Below are 19,819 nucleotides of genomic sequence, written 5' to 3' on the forward strand. Positions count from 1 at the left end.
TCACTTCAGATCATTATTTCTTGTCTACAATGGTCGCCGTCAAGTGCTGCTTACTCACCTTTCTGGTGGGCCGTGTTACGAAGCCACCACATTGTTTTCTTTCAAAACACATTTTTCGTTCTGCATTGGCTTTTATATGTCAATCTAAGAAGGAGCTGCTGACTTTTGTGGGACGTTTTCTCCCCAGCAGCTCTCCTCTCCGTCGAATGTGGCTTAGAGTACACAAAGGCACGCAGTGCTCAGGACACATATTTATTCTACCAAAACGTATTGACGTCCGTGCCGTGGTCCACACATTGCCCGGCGTAGCATACCTGTAATAGAGAAGTGTAAGGAGAAGTGACAGTCAGGCTCAGTCAGACAGTCAGGAGGTAACTCAATATGGCAGAGCTAAGTATTCACATGTCTAAAATTCGAGACCTTCGGAAGAGGGGAAGAGCTTCGCGTGCATTACGGCCGCTATATTTCCAAGCTCCGGAATTCGAATCAGTCAAGGAGAGTTTACCCAAGGTTCTGTCTATGTACCCTGCTCTAGTCCGGTTTCACGTCAGTTCAGACATGGATGTCCCATCGACCTCCTGCATTTGCATTATTTTTTTATATTTAGAAGCTCATCGTACATGATGATCAACAGCGGTAAAATGAATAATTTCTACGGAATAGTTTTCGTGCAAAAAAAATCGAGAAAATCCGACCCTGAATTCTAGTGTTTCAGTTTTCCCGTGTTCACACGCATGTATCTCCTGCGTTTTAAAAGGTATTGTATTAGACAAAAATTATGCTTCAGTGTGCCTACAGGGCAGCAGTCCGAGCGCAAACTTTGGCGCGCAAGTGCAACGCTCTGTGCTATAAAAAATATCAATTATGCTCTCTCGCGCGGTTTTGTTACTTCGACGTATGATTTATCTGACTGTAGATGTCCCTCTTTACCATACTTGGTATCAGTTCACTCACCTTTTAATGCTCTTTCATCTGTTATATCTATCGTGTGTATATCTCTTACAGGTATCTGCTGAATGTTTGAGGCAAATGAGGCAAATGTTTAGGCATATTTCGATAAAACAAGAACCTTGCGCGTCCGTTTCTCAAAAAGGCTCCTTTTGATTTCATTTATATTTTCCCAGGACATGGACCGACGTTAGACCTTTCTTCTGACGTAAAAAAATTCTGCTTCGAAAGGCGTACACTGGCGAGGTACTTTAATTAGATTAAAGCTGCCAGCTTGGCTTTGCTATAGCTAAATTAGCGATTAGCACGTCAAAACGCGGCCCTGCTCTGTGTGCGTACGTGTCAGAGCCCGGCTGCCGGTACCGTGGGATGGCGTGCCTCCTGTCGATGTCGTACAAAAAAGGCACAACTTTTGTGTAACCAAACCGGTAGCGGTGTCGATATATTTATATGACTGCGAAAGCGGAAGCAGTATCTTGCAACGGCAGCGACAAGTGATTTCACTGAGTTTCTATGAAAACGTCACTTTTCTGCATTCACTGTCCACGGCACAAGCAATGGATGTTTCTCGGCCTCGACTTTCCGATGTCTTGCTTTGCCACGCATGCGAACCTTGTATGCCACTTTGATGCGGTATGCATTTACCCACTCCGTTTTCTTTTGCACTGTAGAAGAAGCCACGTCCTCTGCGCGCACATGGAGTAAATGGACGCCCTTGAGGTGTTTTGGCAAGCACGTTATCATATCTTGTGACCCTAGGATGACATCTTGATCGGGTGACCGCAAGTTAGGTGTCGTGGCATGGTGCTTGATTATCTCACCCATCCTGTCACTCGCACTTTTGTCCTGGCCTGTTCCTGTGAACAGCCATGTCGCGCTCGCAAGATTAGATTTGGAGAGCTCATAGATCCTCTGCCGATTTTAACAATTGCTTACCGCTCCATCTGACACGTAAATCATTAGCTGCAAGAGGAACATTCCCGTCAAGCCACTCTTCGATATAGCGATGATAGTGACTGTTCTGAATGTGACACAAGTCTTCGCTCCCCACACAATCACTGTGCGTTTCCGTGCCAGCTGTTACCACACATGTGAATATGGAAATCTGTTTTCCCAATGTCCAATCCGCACCTACGATGCCCGCCCCTGATGAGGTCGAGGCTGTTGACGATGATTCTCTGACCTGGACGGATGCCATGGATTACAATGAGCGTTCCTCTAAGCGTAAGCAGTCCGCGTCGCCGGCTGGTGCCTCAGTGAAAACACTCGGGGCTGATTCTTCCACCGCTGTCTCCGAATGCTCGAGCATTACGCTTCTCAACGTGGACCCGGTCCCCCGGCATGGAATAGCTTTTGTCGGAAGATGGGAGTTGTGTTACACGGTGGAGTGTGGTTGGCTCTCTGCTAGCTTTTATTCGCGACCATATTGTTTGCCACGATTTTAACCCCTCCGACACCCTACCTCGTCCCGCCCTACCTATTCATCTCGCTTCTTCCATCTACCACCCTGCGGGCTTCTTATCTGCACAGGCATTGACAGACCTCCTTTACGTACGGCATCCCCGTATGCTCTGACAACCAGCAGCGGAGTCCGCAGCACAGCAGCCCAGTATCCCTCGACGTCCATATTTCAATGGAATGTCCGTCTACACAATCTTCGTCTCCCGGCCTGATGAAGCACGCAATTTGGTACCACTCTTTGTCCGCTCCGGTCTACCTGTAATCGGCCAACCGTTGTAACCTGTTGGTTGGTACAGGCGAGTACATGAGCTGTACTGTCGGTCTTATCTCCATGAACGTCACGGTGGTCTTGCTCTGCGGCACGCAGGGCAAGACGTCTACATATAGCCTCCGTCTACATATTGTGCGCACCCTCTTCAAGACATCCTTACCAACGTCCCCTCCCTATGTTCTGTGTGGGGACATCAACGCGCAGCAGGAGCTTAGGGGCAGCACGCATTGTGACTCTCGGGATCACCAATTAGCGGCACTGTATGCGCGACCCTGTAGCAGCCCTGTTCGAAGCTTCGCCATCGCCGAAGCTGCCAATGGAGCCCGAAGTGAACTATCAACGTAGATCTGGCGCGCAGGAGGCCAATACTGTCAGCCGCCTGACCTCCACAACTGGTAAACATGGTTTTGAGTTTCACAGCATCGAGCGCGTTAAAGCTGAATTTTTTTCTTGTGTTGCTAAGGTGCTAATGAGGTTTACGCGTCGTCATGCCTAATGAAGATGAGTGCTTTTATTGCAAAGAGCTCGAGAACACAGCCGAAAATTTGCAATGCGACTGCATAACGAAGGACCAAGATTTCAAGCTTTTGTGCCTCAACGCAACCGTTCTGAAGATTGCATATTTCGAACTTCGGGCAGCAGGAACCGATGAGAAGAGGTGGGGAAATTATTTTTTGATGCTAGTAATGCATTAGTAAAGCAATTACTTCAACGTAGTAATGACATTACTCTGGCATTACATTTACGTTTTAGGGCATAACCCTCAAAGATGTTGTAGAGGAGGTGGAATTCGTCTACATTTGGTGACCCGAAGGAAGAACACCATGTTCGGCGCAATGAGGCCCTTGACCATCCCAAATTTCTGACCACACCATCGACGAGCACTACCATTACACGCTATGCCTGGAAGCCACCATCATTACTCGGATCATCACGATCACATCCCGAACGCCTTTTGCCTCTCGCCCGACATGCCGACCGCTTCTATCCACGTATCCACGCTACCGATCAGCTACGGATCCGAACGACCCGCAACGACCCGACCGCTCACTGACCATCGCATCCGCCCACCGGTTCACGGCTTCCAGGGACCGACCTGCGCTGTCTATGGCTTCCGGCACACTGACGACCCACCGCTTCATTTCCACATCTCGACTCACATCCGCTGCCGGCCGCGACAACTGCGCAACGTGCTCCCCTGCCGGTTTCGGCAGTCGCGGCAGCCGACGCCACGGCACGCTTCAGCCGGCGTCTCGGCAGTCAACACGGCTAACGCAGCTTCACTTCCTGGGACCATACGAGCTCTCGCTTCCGTGCCGGTTGCGGCACCCCAGACGCCTTCAGCGCCCGTCCACGACTTCAACGACTTCGCCCTCATCGAACTCTTACTGCCACGTGTGCTGTGCCGTGCCATGGACATGTCCAGCAGTGCGCGTCATCCACGGTCGCTCTTGCTTTTCCCTCCTGTGTCGACGTGATTCTGCGATCTTTCTTATCGTCGCTCCGCGTCTGAGGGGGGAGCACTGTAGCGGGCCGTGGACAATGACGAAGATGGCCACGTGCCTGGAGCACCTGCCTCAGTTCCACCGGCACCGCCATGGAAATAGGCCACCGTCATCGCCTCTCCGTGGCATACCATCATCGCCGGTCGGGGCTCATGTAGAGGAACTCCACCTCCTCAACAATGCTATGCAGCGGCCCTCGGGGTCTTTAACGACTGCTCCCTGATGTTCGTATATGCGCCTCTCGTCGTGCTTGGACGTGACGGCCGTGTCATGTTCGATAATGTTAAGGGCAACCTCCATGGAGCGAATGTACAGCGAAAAAGCTGCGAACTTCGCTCAGCGTCGGACGCCCAGCGCGAGGCGTCAAAAATGTGAGCGTCCGCCGCCGATCTGCCCATGCCAGATATTTTCGCCCAGCGTCCGCGATTCCGGAAGCGTCAACTGCAGATGAACCAATCAAAGTGCTCTTCCGCTACGAATCTACGCCAGATCGCCTGCACGTGGTCGTCTGCTCTCGTGAATCATCGTCATCGTCCTCTTCTTGCAACTGGATGCTGTCGTCTGCTCGCTGTTTCGCCAACTGCATCGTTAGAACGTGAGGCATTCTCTGCCAAGAAACATGTTTTCCTTTCGCAGTAGTGAGTATGTCTTTCGGTACGTTACTGGTCGCATCTTTTCAGACAGTTGTTGGATTTAGTTGCAAAATTTGTGACATTAAATGCACTTTTTCGAGCAACTGATTTCACTAAGCTTTCACCTTATACCCTGGCAACAGTGACATCACAGCATGACTTCCCGACGCCGTCCGCTGGTGTTTCGCTCCATGGAGCTGGTGCCGGCGAACCACAGGCGTGACACAAACCCGCCATTGTTGTAACTACCCTCAAGCGGGTGCTTTTGGCAAAACTGCCATCTTGTCGTGGTCGCATGTCATAGAAAACGTCATTTTGAGGTCATATGACTTTGTTTACAGGTCGTTTTGCCGCTTACCGACATATTTTCGCCGTCATAACACCAAGAGATGACCGTATTTTGCCAGCGTGAACTATGTGGTGCTTCTTCCGCAACATGGTAGCCCATTTCACCTTAGTTTAAGTACATCGCATCGGCTCGGTAAGTCTTAACGCGCGGTCGTCATCACATCTTTGGAAGTAGTCAACAATTGTGTTATGTGTGCTTTATGTGTAAAACTGCGCGTTTTATTGCGAGATTATCGGATCAAAATAATTACCGTGATCGAAAAACATCCAAAACGTCGTCCAGAAACAACAACCGCATTGTTTACAAACGGTTTGGCCGCCGATCGCGGGCGCCGCCATCATTAAGGTCACGTGTGCCTTGACGTTTGCTGTGACGTGCGACCAGGACCTGTCCAGGATGCATTGCGTTCGCCCAGCACGCTTTCGTCTACGGAGCAATACATTGGATGCCACCCCTGTGCGGCGAACAACTGGCGGCGGAACGCGCGTGGCAGTCTGCCGCGCGAACTTCGTTGCAAAAATTCGCTCCATGGAGGTTGCCCTTTACTTTTGTCTTTGCACACCGGAACCGACACACTCTGCAGCGGCCACCTCCCTCTGTTGACTGGGATCTCTGGTATGCAACGCTGTCATCAAGCGCAATGTTCACTTTAAGAGACTATCGCATCCAGAAGACGTGTAAGTTCGGGGACAAGTGTCGTGGGGTGAGGAGCAGTTCTTGTATCGAATCCCCCCTACGTTGGAGGCCACTGCTGGAGCTGTAAAGTAACTAATTACAAGTAATTGAGTTTATGTAAGTAACTTTTTGGGTAATTAGTTAGTGTAACGAACTACTTTCTCCTACAGCGTGTGTCTGTAAATTTAATTTAATTACATTTTCGAGAAAATTGTACTCTGAGGAAAGTTACTACTTTAATGGAATTTTCAAGCGAGCGCTGGCTCCTGGGGTGGAATGCTAGAGTGATTCTAATGAGAGCTTGAAACGTCCAGCTCTTAAGAGCAAATCCATCAGAATTATCAGCTTCACTACTAAGCAAGCGAACATGTGGGTTGTTTGAGAAGTTTGCTTTCAACAAGTACTACTTTATTTCGTACACTGTATTCCAATGTTTTTGCATGTGGTCACCTTGAACATTCATGAGTAAGTGAATGAATTGTGGCGTAACTCAGTAGCATATTATGAGTAACTAACCGTTACCGAGGTACATTTCAGTCTTAATTACCTTTCCTGTAACTTAGACATGCTAAAGACATGTGTAAGTTAATTACACTTTGTGAGTAACTTATACAGCTCTGCTCACAACTGATCGCAGTGGCAAGGACAAACACACTATTTGTTTAGATACGAGCGTCGCGGCTTCACATCCGAAAAATGTTGTGTTTCTGGTGCACAGCAAAAACGCTGGAAGTGAGCGGCTGCAGCGCCAATCGAAACTACTTGACGGGAATTGAGGGAAGGCAACAGGCGGCAGTATGAAAGCAGGTGAGTGCAGTATGTTTATTAGTGTGGGAAGGAACCTATCGCACGTGTAGAAGCCTTCTACCTGTAGTTGAGTTGGACGTCGCTTTTCAGTCAATCGAAAATCATTCTCCTGTCTATCTTTCTGCCGGAATCGAAGGGGGGAAATAAGTGACGTGGACCTCACCTTCTTGCTTCTAAAGCATTTGAACCCGTCCATGGATCTGTATGGAATCTGCTCATAGAGCTTCATGCCACTTCCGTAGCAGCAACGTGTCACGCACTCTTCCATTTTCCACTCCGCGTTCGAAAACCATCCCTGCACAAAAAGAGACTGCGTGAGAACTGCTACCAAATGCAAAGTGTAAACATGATTTCCAGGCCTTGCATATAATATCTTTGAGCAACGTGGCTCATTTCCGCAGTTCGCATTGTTCTGTACAAACGTTGTGCCGGCTAGGCCGTCGTGACGAGTGATTGTAAACAAGTGCAACTATAAGCAGAGATGCCAGAGGACCCAAGCAGCCTGCCAATATTGGTCCAATATGGGCTGCCAATATGGAACCAGAATGGGGAGTGCAACCAGGCTCTATATTGGATCATGTCACTACACTGCAGCATTCAGACTGGACGAAGGACAGTTAAAACAAGGAGGCCAACGTATCTGCAGAGTCTCAACTGACAGGGATTTATTTGCGCAGGCATATTTGAACAATCACGAGGATGATAGGTGGCGCACTAGCTACACCAAATTTTATTCCCTCTTTTTCTTGGTCAGTCAGCGCAAGGGACGGGGTGCTGATACAATGCAACCCTTTTCTGTGACTACAAAAAGCTTCAATTATCTCGCGTATAGTCCTGTCCGTATTCGTGCAGAGAACAGATGTTTCTTCAAAGCACGATACGCATTCGCAGTCGCTATACAGTGTATGCCAAGGTGGGTATGACATGACGAATGAGGTGGGTATGGTATCACATGCCGAAAGGGCATGTCAAGCTTGTGCCTCTTCGTCGTAAAAAAAGGCTGGAAGACATGAATCCTTGTGATCAGTAATCACCTTAGCCATTTTGCTGAGATTGGTCGTTTTGCACAATTTGATAAGAGAAGTGCGAGCGTTCATGGCCTGTTTTAACCGCCCTTTGTCCCGTCTGAGTGCTGCAGTCTAGCGACATGAACTATCACTTCCTCCCCTCTTCCGCCCTTTGATCTCATATTGGACCAATATGGGCTGCCCATATTGGCAAGCCCATTTTGTCCATATTGCGTTAATATTTCCGTGATAACGCCAGCCGTGTAACAATAAACGCAAGTCCGTGTAATAATAAAGCATTATCCGGTTTAATATCTACGACTGATATTACTTCTGTCTTCTTTTTGCTGTTTCAATTTCTGCATATCTTCTTCTTGATCCACGTTGCATATCATTACGAAAAGAACACTGTATCACCCTAAAAGCGAAGAACAGGTGCTACGCCCGTCCAGGGGCGGTCCCAGCGAAATACTTTAAAGGGAGGTGGGGGGGGGGGGGTGACGTCTGCTAGCCTTTAGCCAGTCGCTATCCATTTGGGTGCGAGGGGTGGGGAGGGTTCTGGACACGCGCTCAACCTTTTCTCGCACGAAATCCTATCACTGGTAATCCATTTTAGGTCCCATTTAGGTCGCTCTCCTTGAGAGTGTCACGGGGAAAGAGACGAAAACTGGACCAGGCTATGCTTTTGGGGAGGGCGACCGTCCCCCCCTCCCCTTGGGACCGCGACTGCGCCCGTCCTGCTGACGGACCAACGCCGTCCCACGGAACTGCCAATGCCAAATATCCCTCAGATGTCCTCATTCGGATCGCAATAGTGTATGAACCAAAGGTTTCCAACCCGCTTCCAGAGTATAAAGGAGCGAAACACTTTAGTCACGGTGAGGGACATACGTCTCAGCGACTCACACTGCCTGCAGTAACATGAAAGCACCTAGGTTTACAGAAGAGACATCCGCTTCCTATCAAACACCGTGCTTTTGCTGCCGCAATTCCATTGGCATTAGAGGAACCATGGACATTTTAGCCCGTATGAAACGTCCCATCCGAGTGTGGCGCGTGCGCATTAGTTGTAGGACGCGTGATTTCGCATAAACGACCACGCTCTCAGTCGGTTCGACCGATTGGCATTGGCATCGCGAAACAAGATGGCGGCTGCAGCAACTGGAAAGTTGAGTTGAGCAATGAATGTCACAGTGATGCCACGTATGTTGCCTGTTTCGAACTTTGTGTATCGTCTGCGTGAAATTGTTGGACGTAACGACGTATTGAATTGGGCATTTCACATGCTTCAACGTCCAATCTTGCTTCGAGGCGTACCATTGAAGGGCTTCATTATCATCATTGGCGAAATATCTGCTAAGAAGAGTTTCCAGTGCAGGAAAGGCTCTAAAACGGTATATTGGAATTCACAGACGGGGACGTCGCCCAAATTGCCACACGACTCGCACCTCGCTGTCGCCCCAGTCATATATCTATCCAAAACAACAGCTTCAGCATGAACGTTGGAAACCTTAGTATTCGACTTAATTCGCAGACTGCATTTGGCCGTAACCCTTGTAAAGGCTGCCGCGTGTAACCAGTGTTCTAGCAGTTGTGTATTCAAGAGAAAGTTGGAAGTTTCACCAAACCGACACTTTCTTTCTTCTTTCTCTTTTTTTTCTGTGGATCACTCAATAGCATATTTCATCATTGGTCCCTCCCAAACCTGATGAAAACTAAAAGAAGTCGTCATGACCTCACATTGAGAAGGATAAGCAGGATGTTACGTGGACATCTATCACGGAGTTTATGATAGCCACCCTTAAAAACCAGAGCGGTACTAGACCTCATATGCAGTCACCTTTTCCGTTCCGTCTGCCAGCGCATGAAGGTCAAACCATGAAGCATAAGTTCTCAAAGACGCTGAAATAAGGTCTTTAGGCGGATGAAATACGGCGCGGGAAATCTAAGGGGGCCCAATACTCGTGCCGACATCTGGAGGGCTAAACGTTTCGTATTCCGTAGGATGGTGAGGACCCCCAGTAAGTGTTCATCGAAGAACCTAGAACAGTCACTGTTGTGGTCCCAAACTTCTCCTCCTTTTATACGCTTCTCGGATTCCGTTATTGATGTAGCCGCAGTGGAGCTGAGGTCGTTGATATCGCTGTAGCTCCGTAGAATTCGGGCTCCACTTCGTTAGGTTCATGCCGAACTCAGCCATCAAGGTCTGAGCTGTGTCCTTTATTGTCTTTGCATCCTCCACTGCAGAGGCGCCCGCGAGAAGGTCGCCTACGCAGAACGAGCGCTCCAAAATCGCCGCGATGTCCGTTTGGTCATCCAGAGCATTCCTGAGGTGGTATTGTAAGGTGGTTCCCAGGAGGAATGGCATGGAGAGGTTGTCTCGAATGGCACATGTGTTACGCCCAATTCCTCCACCGATCGACATTTTACATTAAATCTAGAAGAATGCATGTATCTCGTAGCTGAGTTGAGACATATGCCGTTGGAGATATGGAGGTGCAATAAATTTGGAGTTTTCTCACACAAGAATAAGATACAATAGTGCAATACATACGATTACATTATCTGGCGCAGCGATTGAGCGTAACCTCTCTGCATCCAACCATCCTATCTGCCGTGCAGTAATATTTTTGGAACTGAATAACTAGATTTCGTTTCCCTCTTACGTTGAACAAGTCTATAGAACCCTTGTTGAAGGGCTCATCTTGGGCCAACATCAATGCTCACGTCATAATAAAAACAAGAGGCACATGGCTGTACGCAACAAGTGCCTGCAGTTGCGGCATCCAGAGCACATGGTCAAGCCCGCGCTTGGTAGAAAATAGGTCACCGGTAAGCATCCTCCTGTGCTCAGCAATTCTCTTTTAGGGCACGAATGTTGCAAAGGCACGTCGCATGTCTGGCGTCGTGAAAGTGTCTACCCTGACGAAATCACAGTAGTTTAAGGGCGCAAAAGCAGCATTCCTTATTTCTTGCTCGGAATGACATGAGTACATTAATGTGGTACAATTTTGGACGGTTGAAGTCTCATGCTCGTAAGTGTCTCTGTTTCCAATATGTAATTCAGACTTCAGCACACTGAGAGGCGGAACTTTGAGGCTGTCTTAGGTGTCTTTTCTTGAGATATCTTCATATTCTGCGGAGGGCTTGTAATTCTAATTCTCCCATCATGTTTGTTCTCCATTCGTTCCATGCCCTTTAAATACCGTGGTAATGGTGAGGACAGTGCACAGAAGAACGACAGTCAAAATACTGGTAGCTGTCCTCCAGAGGCACTTCCCTTTACATTTCCTAACCAATTCGCCGGATTTTCTACCAATTTACATTTATGGACAAAGATGCTCAAAGAGGCATCAGAAGAAATTGTTTCATAAACCACTTGTTATTGTAGTTATATTTCGTGTGGGTTAGTTGCTGTTTCCTTTGCCTCTCACTTGTGCTGCTGTTGCATTTCAGGGATCCGTTATGTTGACCCTCCCCTGTGCACGTCTGATGCCCACCTTGGATCTACTGGCTAGGCTGCTAGCTCTTGACATATTAACCCATCCCACAAGCAATTGGGAACACAGGTCCCTGCACCTGAATGCATCACTGTGAAGTTGAACATGATGGAGAACGCACAAGGACAAGTACAACAACCATACACGAAGTTAAACTAGCATCAATTTATTTAGAGAAATAACCCTAGTCCAAATAAATATGTTGATAGTTGAACGCTCTTCGTGTTTGTTGTCCTTATCCCTGTCTATTCTCCAGGATGATGTTAAGTCCAAGCAGATATGCTGTACGCATTCTTGCAATGTAAAGTTCTCAAGATAAAGCAAAATTTCGCAGTCATGCTGTGCTTATCCTTTTATTGTGCACTTCAATGTAGCTCTACACCACATTACAGAGCTGAAACGACACAAGGACACTACGAATGAGGCAAGTCTCAATGTTATGCTGCATCACATGAGTTACAACTGAACTGAAAGACTGAAAGATTCACTTGCAGCTTGTTAGTTTATAACACGGGATTGCTGTGGAGAAAAATGATGGAAACAGCAGCAATTTAGTATATGAAAGGAATCTACATGAAATGGAACAAGTGTGCGAACACATATACACTCACATAATTCCCGTGTCGTGCGTATAGAGGCAAGCATCTGGAAGCACCGAGAGACAGGGACGCAACATGCGCATCAGGACATTCTGCTTCACTATAGCAATTGAGTGCCAGAATATAATAAAAAGCATTTCTTTTGCTTGACGAACGATTTAAGAGCACGTGCGCAAGATCAGCACACTCCTCTGGGAAAAACTGTGAGCAACTTCTTCTGGCAATATTTTATTAGTTGCTAGTAAAGCAGATGCTCTTGTTGTTCATGTTAGTGTCCCTGTCTCTTCCTGTTTGAAGATCCTGGTTCAGTATGAACTCGCGCAACAGCAACGGCATATGCAGGTATGTGCCGTCAATTTCTAGGGCCAAGCCTCACATCCAGTTGGTGAACGATAAGTAGGTAGTTTGCCCTCAAAGCTAGCTTAACCCTTATGGATACCATAGGACTGCTATCCTTATTATGAAGGGGCTCATGATCTCATTATCCGCATCACATCCAGCAATGTGTAGAGTATTACCCCTGGCGGTGAAACTCCTCGTTCATCACCTCACAATAAAGCTGTTGTTGTTGCAGACGCTAACCGTGAAATCGCATGCACACATGTGAGCGTAGCTTGCTTCTAGGAGTAAGCTATGTGTGCGTTTTGCGAAATCGAACTTGGTTTGGTTGCAATATGTTAGCGAACGCCACACTTAGGGGCTCTGTACGCACGATGAACGTTTCTGTGATACGATGCACCAGCTAAATGTGTATTCTGTGGAAAATTTACTTGTTTTGGAATACGGAATAACGAGCGTCAGCAAGAAAACCAGTAAAAACTGATTGCAGTGAGGACTGGCCGAAAGGTGAGTCAAACTGAGAGACTCCTCCCTGGCCGAATGGTTAGCATCATTGCTCATTTTCATTGGTTGCATGGGCAGTGTTGCTTGAATTATCTCAAACTATGGTTCTATGAGAATGTGTGTGTGGGAGTGGGAGGAGGGGGGGTACTTCAAGCGTCGTTTAATAGCTGCTCCAGGACGAGGCTGCTGCAGAAGGAATGAGAGAGCAGCTACCAAACGGGCCCTTTATCTTGTCTGCTATACGTGGGTATCATTGTATTTCACCTTTCCTACAAAGAATGCGCATCTGCATCGCACAACGTAGGGTATGAAGGACGCACGAAATCTCTAGGCTTGCTGCCATTTCTGTGGAAGTGCGATAACGTTCCAGCACCTTAGAGTTACCTATGTTTACATTTATCAGATACGCTTTTGCAAGTTTGGCTCGTAGACCTACTACGAGGTCTTATTTTCGCTAAATGATTCCGACATTACTGTCTTGTTTTGTTCTCCCCACTTTAGCGCTTGCAGCATGCAAGAGCTTTTTTGTGCATGGAAAAAACATTACATACCTCACAAAGGTGGACATATGACTTGTGTTCAGTTGGCATAACGTCCCTGCAGAACTGCACCTGGTCGATGATCTCGCCAGGTAATTTTTCACTAAAATCAGCCATCGAGCTATAAGGCGAATCGAAGCATGCCGTCCCATATCTTGCGTCGCTGCTCCTCTTCAACTTTAAATCCTCGAGCAAGCGTTCGCTGTAACCAAGTTGTCATCAGTAGTCAGGTGCGTAAAAAACGAACAGATGCTTTCCGCACCTTATGTGCCGATATCGCGAACAAAACTGAATGCTGTCATGCTACATGCAAATCATTTCAGTGTTATACTCGCGCTTCCTGTTTAGGCTAGGTATGACACTGGGTCTGAAGGCTCTCACGAGAGAGCTGTGTGATACTCAGTTCGTTTTCGTGCCACACTGTCGCTGTCTACATTGCCCAAAAAGCTGTTATGCGGAGATATGTACTGTAACTACTTTTTAGTAGTTTAGTTATAATTACTATCTGCTGCGTCAAATTGTAGATTAACTACTAGCGTAACCCCATCACAGCCGCACTATTTAAAACTACTTTGCAACCACCATGATGTGGTTTAACTACATTTGTAACTACTTCGATATTTTGTGCGCGTCGTTGTATCTATGACCGCTTAAGCGTAGAAAACAGCGCGTGGGTGCACGGATAGCGAGAAGAGAGTGAGCTCCCACACTCGGAACAACCATAGCACAGCAGGCGCCCCTCCATACAATACTGATGTAGCCATATTTCTTCTGGGCACCGTCCTCATAATTGGCATAGTATTTAAAGGGTGAGGTATTACGTGTTATAGGTTTAAGGTTCATGCGAATTGTGGGTCAACAGTGAATCAGTGGGTCATGTGAATGCAGATGACTTCATTCACATAATCCCATGCAAACTCTAACAAAGCGACCATTCACTTGGGCGGTAAAAGCCTGAACAAGCCATTTCTTCCCCTTGGGTTGTTGACCCACAATTCGCATGAGCCTTTGAAACGTCCGAACTAGCCCATTAAATATCATGCCAGTGATGGGGACGGTGCCCAGAGCAAGAACAGTCCCTGCTCGAAATATCGGTGGCTCTCGTCCTGAGGTAATTCCCTTCATACTTCCTTACCGGTTTGCTGGATTTCTACGTGTCTATGATGTAGTCATATGTTATGCAAAGATACAGCCATGACCTCCAATCTGACGACGGCGGCGATGTACGGTTTTTGAATGTGATGTGTGTGTGTTTGTGTTGATCGTTAACATACCCTGCTTAACACAACAGACGTACTTTCTGCTCATGTGCCGTAGCATTTCTGTACGCAAACTTGAGAACGAACGTCACTGTACGCTCTGTAAGCGCGCGGGGTTACCGCGCATGACGCAAGAGTGACGTTTCCAGCACACCTTTGATTGGCTGGAGCAGACATGTGCTCGCTCCAAAAAGGTAAACAAAGCAGTGCCCAGCCGAAGCGGAGCGTAGAACAGCGAATACGGCTCTGATATCGACATTAGAAGTGTCGTTTTTCTTTCGTGATGATTTTGGCTGTTTGAACAAACGTGAAACAAAGTTGAACGAAGGAAACGTGCTTAAGTTTCGGACGTCTGTATTAGTTCGAATGCGCGTGCTTCATTCAGAGATCATTCATACAGCGTGAGGGTTACGCTGTCAACCTATGACCGGCTCCAGTGTGCTTTGTGTGAATGCCGCAACGGAAATGGGAAATGTAGTCATATAGCACGCTACATTGCTGTATGCTGCCATCAAGGACGTGACAAAGACTGACGTACTGCAACAGTAGATACGCCGCCCCAAAAGTAGCATGCCACTAGACTTGTACAGTAACCTGAGTAGTGCATCTAAGTATATATATTTTTCAAAAAGCTGAGTTTAGTAATCGAACTTGAATACGTTTTCTGTACTTCTACGCATTGCCCAAGTTACTTTAAAGACACTACTCTGTGCGTCACCCGCAAGTCGAGCGAAATATTCCCTCTTGTCGCCGCAATGCGTCATGTACATAATGCTTCTGGGACTGAGATATTCGGGACGTCTACGTCCCTCTTGAGAAGGGGTAGCGTAGAGTGGTTTGGGTTTGGGTGGTCTGGGGGTACGCTGGAGGCGATGTGAGGTCCTGAATGGTATGCGGATCCAGACCCTATCAGACAGGCTAGAAGCTCGGCGCAGAAATGTGACTTCAAAGTATAGAGAAAGTAACGCGTTACTTTTAAAAGTCCTGAAAATGGTGCCTCGGTACTGCGGCCTCAAAGTAACGACTACAAACAACTCTGGTATTCCAGCTTGTCAGTAGCGACGGTTGATTGCCTTCTCCCACCGCAGACGTTCCAGTTTGTCTTTTGGAACACGGAAGACAGATACTCCATCGAAGTGTGCACAACACGTATTTATCACAACACGTAGTCCACAACACGTATTTAGCATTTCGTCGCTTAAAAACGACGTACAAAACGAGAAACTCATAGCGTGAAAGCGACCGATCCAGCTTGTTTACCTTTTTCGCTGCTCGCACGTGGTGAAATGGGCTTCTCCACAAATAGGAGCACGCCACATCACCGCGTGCGTCACTCCCCTTTCTCCCCCTCCTCTAGCGCGCAGAAACTAACTTACAAAGCGTATTCCGCGTCTAATCAGTCTAACTCAACCTGTGTGACCAGTGCTCCGACAGCTGAATGTCCTGTTGCAAGACGTTGGATACTGTCCTGAGTTCCATCCGAGACCCCTTCTCGCCAACCGCACTTGGCGATCTTGCACCAGGCAAGACATGCGCCTCTATCCTCCTGCGCTGAGCATCGCAGTGCGTTATGCAGTTCTCTCCATGAATGACAATGCTGAATGAACTGTTGCTGCCTGCGTCGGATGTAGAGTGCTGATATTTTTTGCGAGCGTGTGATGCGCCAGATGAAAAAAAAAAATCCCAGAGTTGTCGCTAATAAGCACAAAGAAAGAAGGCCGTGAAACACACGGAAGACAAAGTGAAAAAATGAAAAGTAATTCTAGCCTGCTGTAACCTAACTGCTGTAATTCAGCACAAAAAAGTTAAACCAGTAGTTGTAACTACCATATTTGCAAGTAGTTCCTAACTACTTTTTAACTACCATGCAACAGTTCAAGTAATAGATTACTTACAAGTAGTTAACTACTGCACATCCCTGGTTGTATGTCCAACAGACTCGTGTGTTGAGAATACTACGCAATTTATGCTATTATAGTCTAAGTGTCTCACGCCGTGTTCACTGTTTCTCTGTATGACGCCGAGACTTGACAAAATTAATTTAGGTTGGAAAGATATGACGTTATCATGTACCCAAACTGCACACGTGCCTGTCAGCATTGCTTCCCCGAGGTCCACCTCTGTTCCCTTGACACAGCTGACAGGATACCACAGGTGATCTTTCTCCTAATAGTAGTAGTAGACGCGAAAATTCAGCTGGGCGCGCTAACGAGGCTGCGCTTTCTTTCTTTGACATCATGCACGACATGGACAAGTACATCGTTACTTTTCATTATGCGGTGGTTCTAGCAAAGCACAATCGGAACTTCGTCACCTTTATGGTTTCTGCGTACCCTCCTAATTTATATCTACGATCAGTTGCCTTAACGTGCCAAAACAATTGAACACCATTCCTGCAAATTTCCTTGCCACTACCGCCTTCTTGTATATGTATATATATATATATATATATATATATATATATATATATAGAGATACTCATTGAACGATGCGACCGCACCAGAGGACACGTGTTTCGCCGTGTTTGCGGCTCGTCGGCCCTGGGTAGCTGCGCATCGTTCGGGATTGGCAAACCAGGGGTCACTCAGCGAGCGATATACACCTGGGAGGGTGACTGAGCACTCCTCAATGCCACAGTGCAAGCCAGTGAATTATAAAGAGGGGGGAAAAGCCATTAAAAAAATAAGTAAATGATGCTAGACGTGTTTGAAATTCAAACTTACAGATTAAAATGGCTTCTATGTCTGCACGTAGAGAAACAGATACTCATTGAACGATGCGACAGCACCAGAGGGCACGTGTTTCGCCGTGTTTGCGGCTCGTCGGCCCTGGGTAAACACGTGTACTCTGGCGCTGTCGCATCGTTCAATGAGTATCTGTTTCTCTACGTGCAGCCATAGAAGCCATTTCAATCTGTAAGTTTGAATTTGAAACACGTCTAGCATCATTTACTTATTTTTTTAATGGCTTTTCCCCCCTCTTTATAATTCACTGGCTTGCACTGTGGCATTGAGGAGTGCTCAGTCAACCTCCCAGGTGTATATCGCTCGCTGAGTGACCCCTGGTTTGCCAATCCCGAACGATGCGCAGCTACCCAGGGCCGACGAGCCGCAAACACGGCGAAACACGTGTCCTCTGGTGCTGTCGCATCGTTCAATGAGTATCTGTTTCTCTACGTGCAGCCATAGAAGCCATTTTAATCTGTAAGTTTGAATTTCAAACACGTCTAGCATCATTTACTTATTTTTTTAATGGCTTTTCCCCCCTCTTTATAATTCACTGGCTTGCACTGTGGCATTGAGGAGTGCTCAGTCACCCTCCCAGGTGTATATCGCTCGCTGAGTGACCCCTGGTTTGCCAATCCCGAACGATGCGCAGCTACCCAGGGCCGACGAGCCGCAAACACGGCGAAACACGTGTCCTCTGGTGCTGTCGCATCGTTCAATGAGTATCTGTTTCTCTACGTGCAGCCATAGAAGCCATTTTAATCTGTAAGTTTGAATTTCAAGCACGTCTAGCATCATTTACTTATTTTTTTAATGGCTTTTCCCCCCTCTTTATAATTCACTGGCTTGCACTGTGGCATTGAGGGGTGCTCAGTCACCCTCCCAGGTGTATATCGCTCGCTGAGTGACCCCTGGTTTGCCAATCCCGAACGATGCGCAGCTACCCAGGGCCGACGGGCCGCAAACACGGCGAAACACGTGTCCTCTGGTGCTGTCGCATCGTTCAATGAGTATCTGTTTCTCTACGTGCAGCCATAGAAGCCATTTTAATCTGTAAGTTTGAATTTCAAACACGTCTAGCATCATTTACTTATTTTTTTAATGGCTTTTCGCCCTCTTTATAATTCACTGGCTTGCACTGTGGCATTGAGGAGTGCTCAGTCACCCTCCCAGGTGTATATCGCTCGCTGAGTGACCCCTGGTTTGCCAATCCCGAACGATGCGCAGCTACCCAGGGCCGACGAGCCGCAAACACGGCGAAACACGTGTCCTCTGGTGCTGTCGCATCGTTCAATGAGTATCTGTTTCTCTACGTGCAGCCATAGAAGCCATTTTAATCTGTAAGTTTGAATTTCAAACACGTCTAGCATCATTTACTTATTTTTTAATGGCTTTTCCCCCTCTTTATAATTCACTGGCTTGCACTGTGGCATTGAGGAGTGCTCAGTCACCCTCCCAGGTGTATATCGCTCGCTGAGTGACCCCTGGTTTGCCAATCCCGAACGATGCGCAGCTACCCAGGGCCGACGAGCCGCAAACACGGCGAAACACGTGTCCTCTGGTGCTCTCGCATCGTTCAATGAGTATCTGTTTCTCTACGTGCAGCCATAGAAGCCATTTTAATCTGTAAGTTTGAATTTCAAACACGTCTAGCATCATTTACTTATTTTTTTAATGGCTTTTCCCCCCTCTTTATATATATATATATATATATATATATATATATATATATATCCAACTTTACGCCAGAGGCTAACCGTGAAAAGGCTCTGGACATGTACATCCGTGCAGTTCAAAAAGATGCAATTAACGCTTACAATAAATCATGCAACAGCAAATCGAAGCCAAATCTAACGCCGGCTGAGCAGCGCAGCCTTTCTGACCTTCGGGACCGCAGTGACATAGTCATTAAAAAAGCTGATAAAGGTCGTGCAATCGTAGTAATGGACAAAGAAAATTACATTAACGAAGGTGTCCGGCAATTATCGTGGGCATCGTTCTACAAACTCCTCGAGGCTGACCCTACAGAGGAAATTACGGCTCATATTATCCGCAGTCTAAAAGATCTAAAAGCAAGTAAAAAGATAGATTCCACCCTATACGATTATCTACTCCCCAAAGACCCCGCAGCGTGCAGGTTCTATATGCTCCCTAAAATTCATAAGCCTGGAAATATAGGGCGCCCAATAGTTTCATGCAACGGTACAGCTACCGAGAACATTTCAAGCTTTGTTGACCACCTTCTTAAAGATATACCTCCTAAACTACCATCCTACATTAAGGACACCAATCAAGTTTTAAGTGAATGTCAGCCTCCTTTTTCCAGTTTGCTAGTCACGCTAGACGTTTCCTCGCTCTATACTAACATCCCCCACGAAGATGGTATTGCTGCAGCTGAAAGGGCATTTTCAAAATATTCGGATACCGCATACGATCCTTGTGTCCTATGCACATTTCTTAATCTTATTCTGAAAAATAACAACTTCGAATTTGACGGTAAGCACTACTTGCAAGTTCATGGCACGGCTATGGGTACAGAAATGGCACCTAACTATGCAAATATTTTTATGGGAGCTCTAGAGGAGGAATTTCTGTCTAAGCGCCTAAAGAAGCCCACGCTTTACAAGCGGTTCCTCGACGACATATTCATGGTGTGGCCACACTCAGAAGATGACCTAATCACATTTATCAGCGACTT

The 19,819-nt window shown here is 47.1% G+C and overlaps 1 protein-coding gene across 2 annotated transcripts in view; it reads right to left on the bottom strand.

The window, feature by feature from the left end:
- Positions 1 to 236: 236 nt before the first annotated feature.
- The window catches only part of LOC135372351 (venom metalloproteinase antarease-like TtrivMP_A), a 105,434-nt gene continuing 85,851 nt past the window's right edge, over positions 237 to 19,819 (bottom strand). For both annotated transcript variants that reach the window (XM_064605980.1, XM_064605981.1), the window contains 3 exons: positions 13,149 to 13,338; positions 6,812 to 6,943; positions 237 to 314 (listed from right to left, as the gene is read on the bottom strand). In XM_064605980.1, the coding sequence (XP_064462050.1) occupies positions 258 to 314; positions 6,812 to 6,943; positions 13,149 to 13,338 (379 nt within the window). In that variant the 3' untranslated portion in view covers positions 237 to 257. The remainder of the gene's footprint in view (positions 315 to 6,811; positions 6,944 to 13,148; positions 13,339 to 19,819) is intronic.

The sequence above is a fragment of the Ornithodoros turicata genome, unplaced genomic scaffold (genome assembly GCF_037126465.1).
Source record: "Ornithodoros turicata isolate Travis unplaced genomic scaffold, ASM3712646v1 Chromosome14, whole genome shotgun sequence".
Lineage (NCBI taxonomy): Eukaryota > Metazoa > Arthropoda > Arachnida > Ixodida > Argasidae > Ornithodoros > Ornithodoros turicata.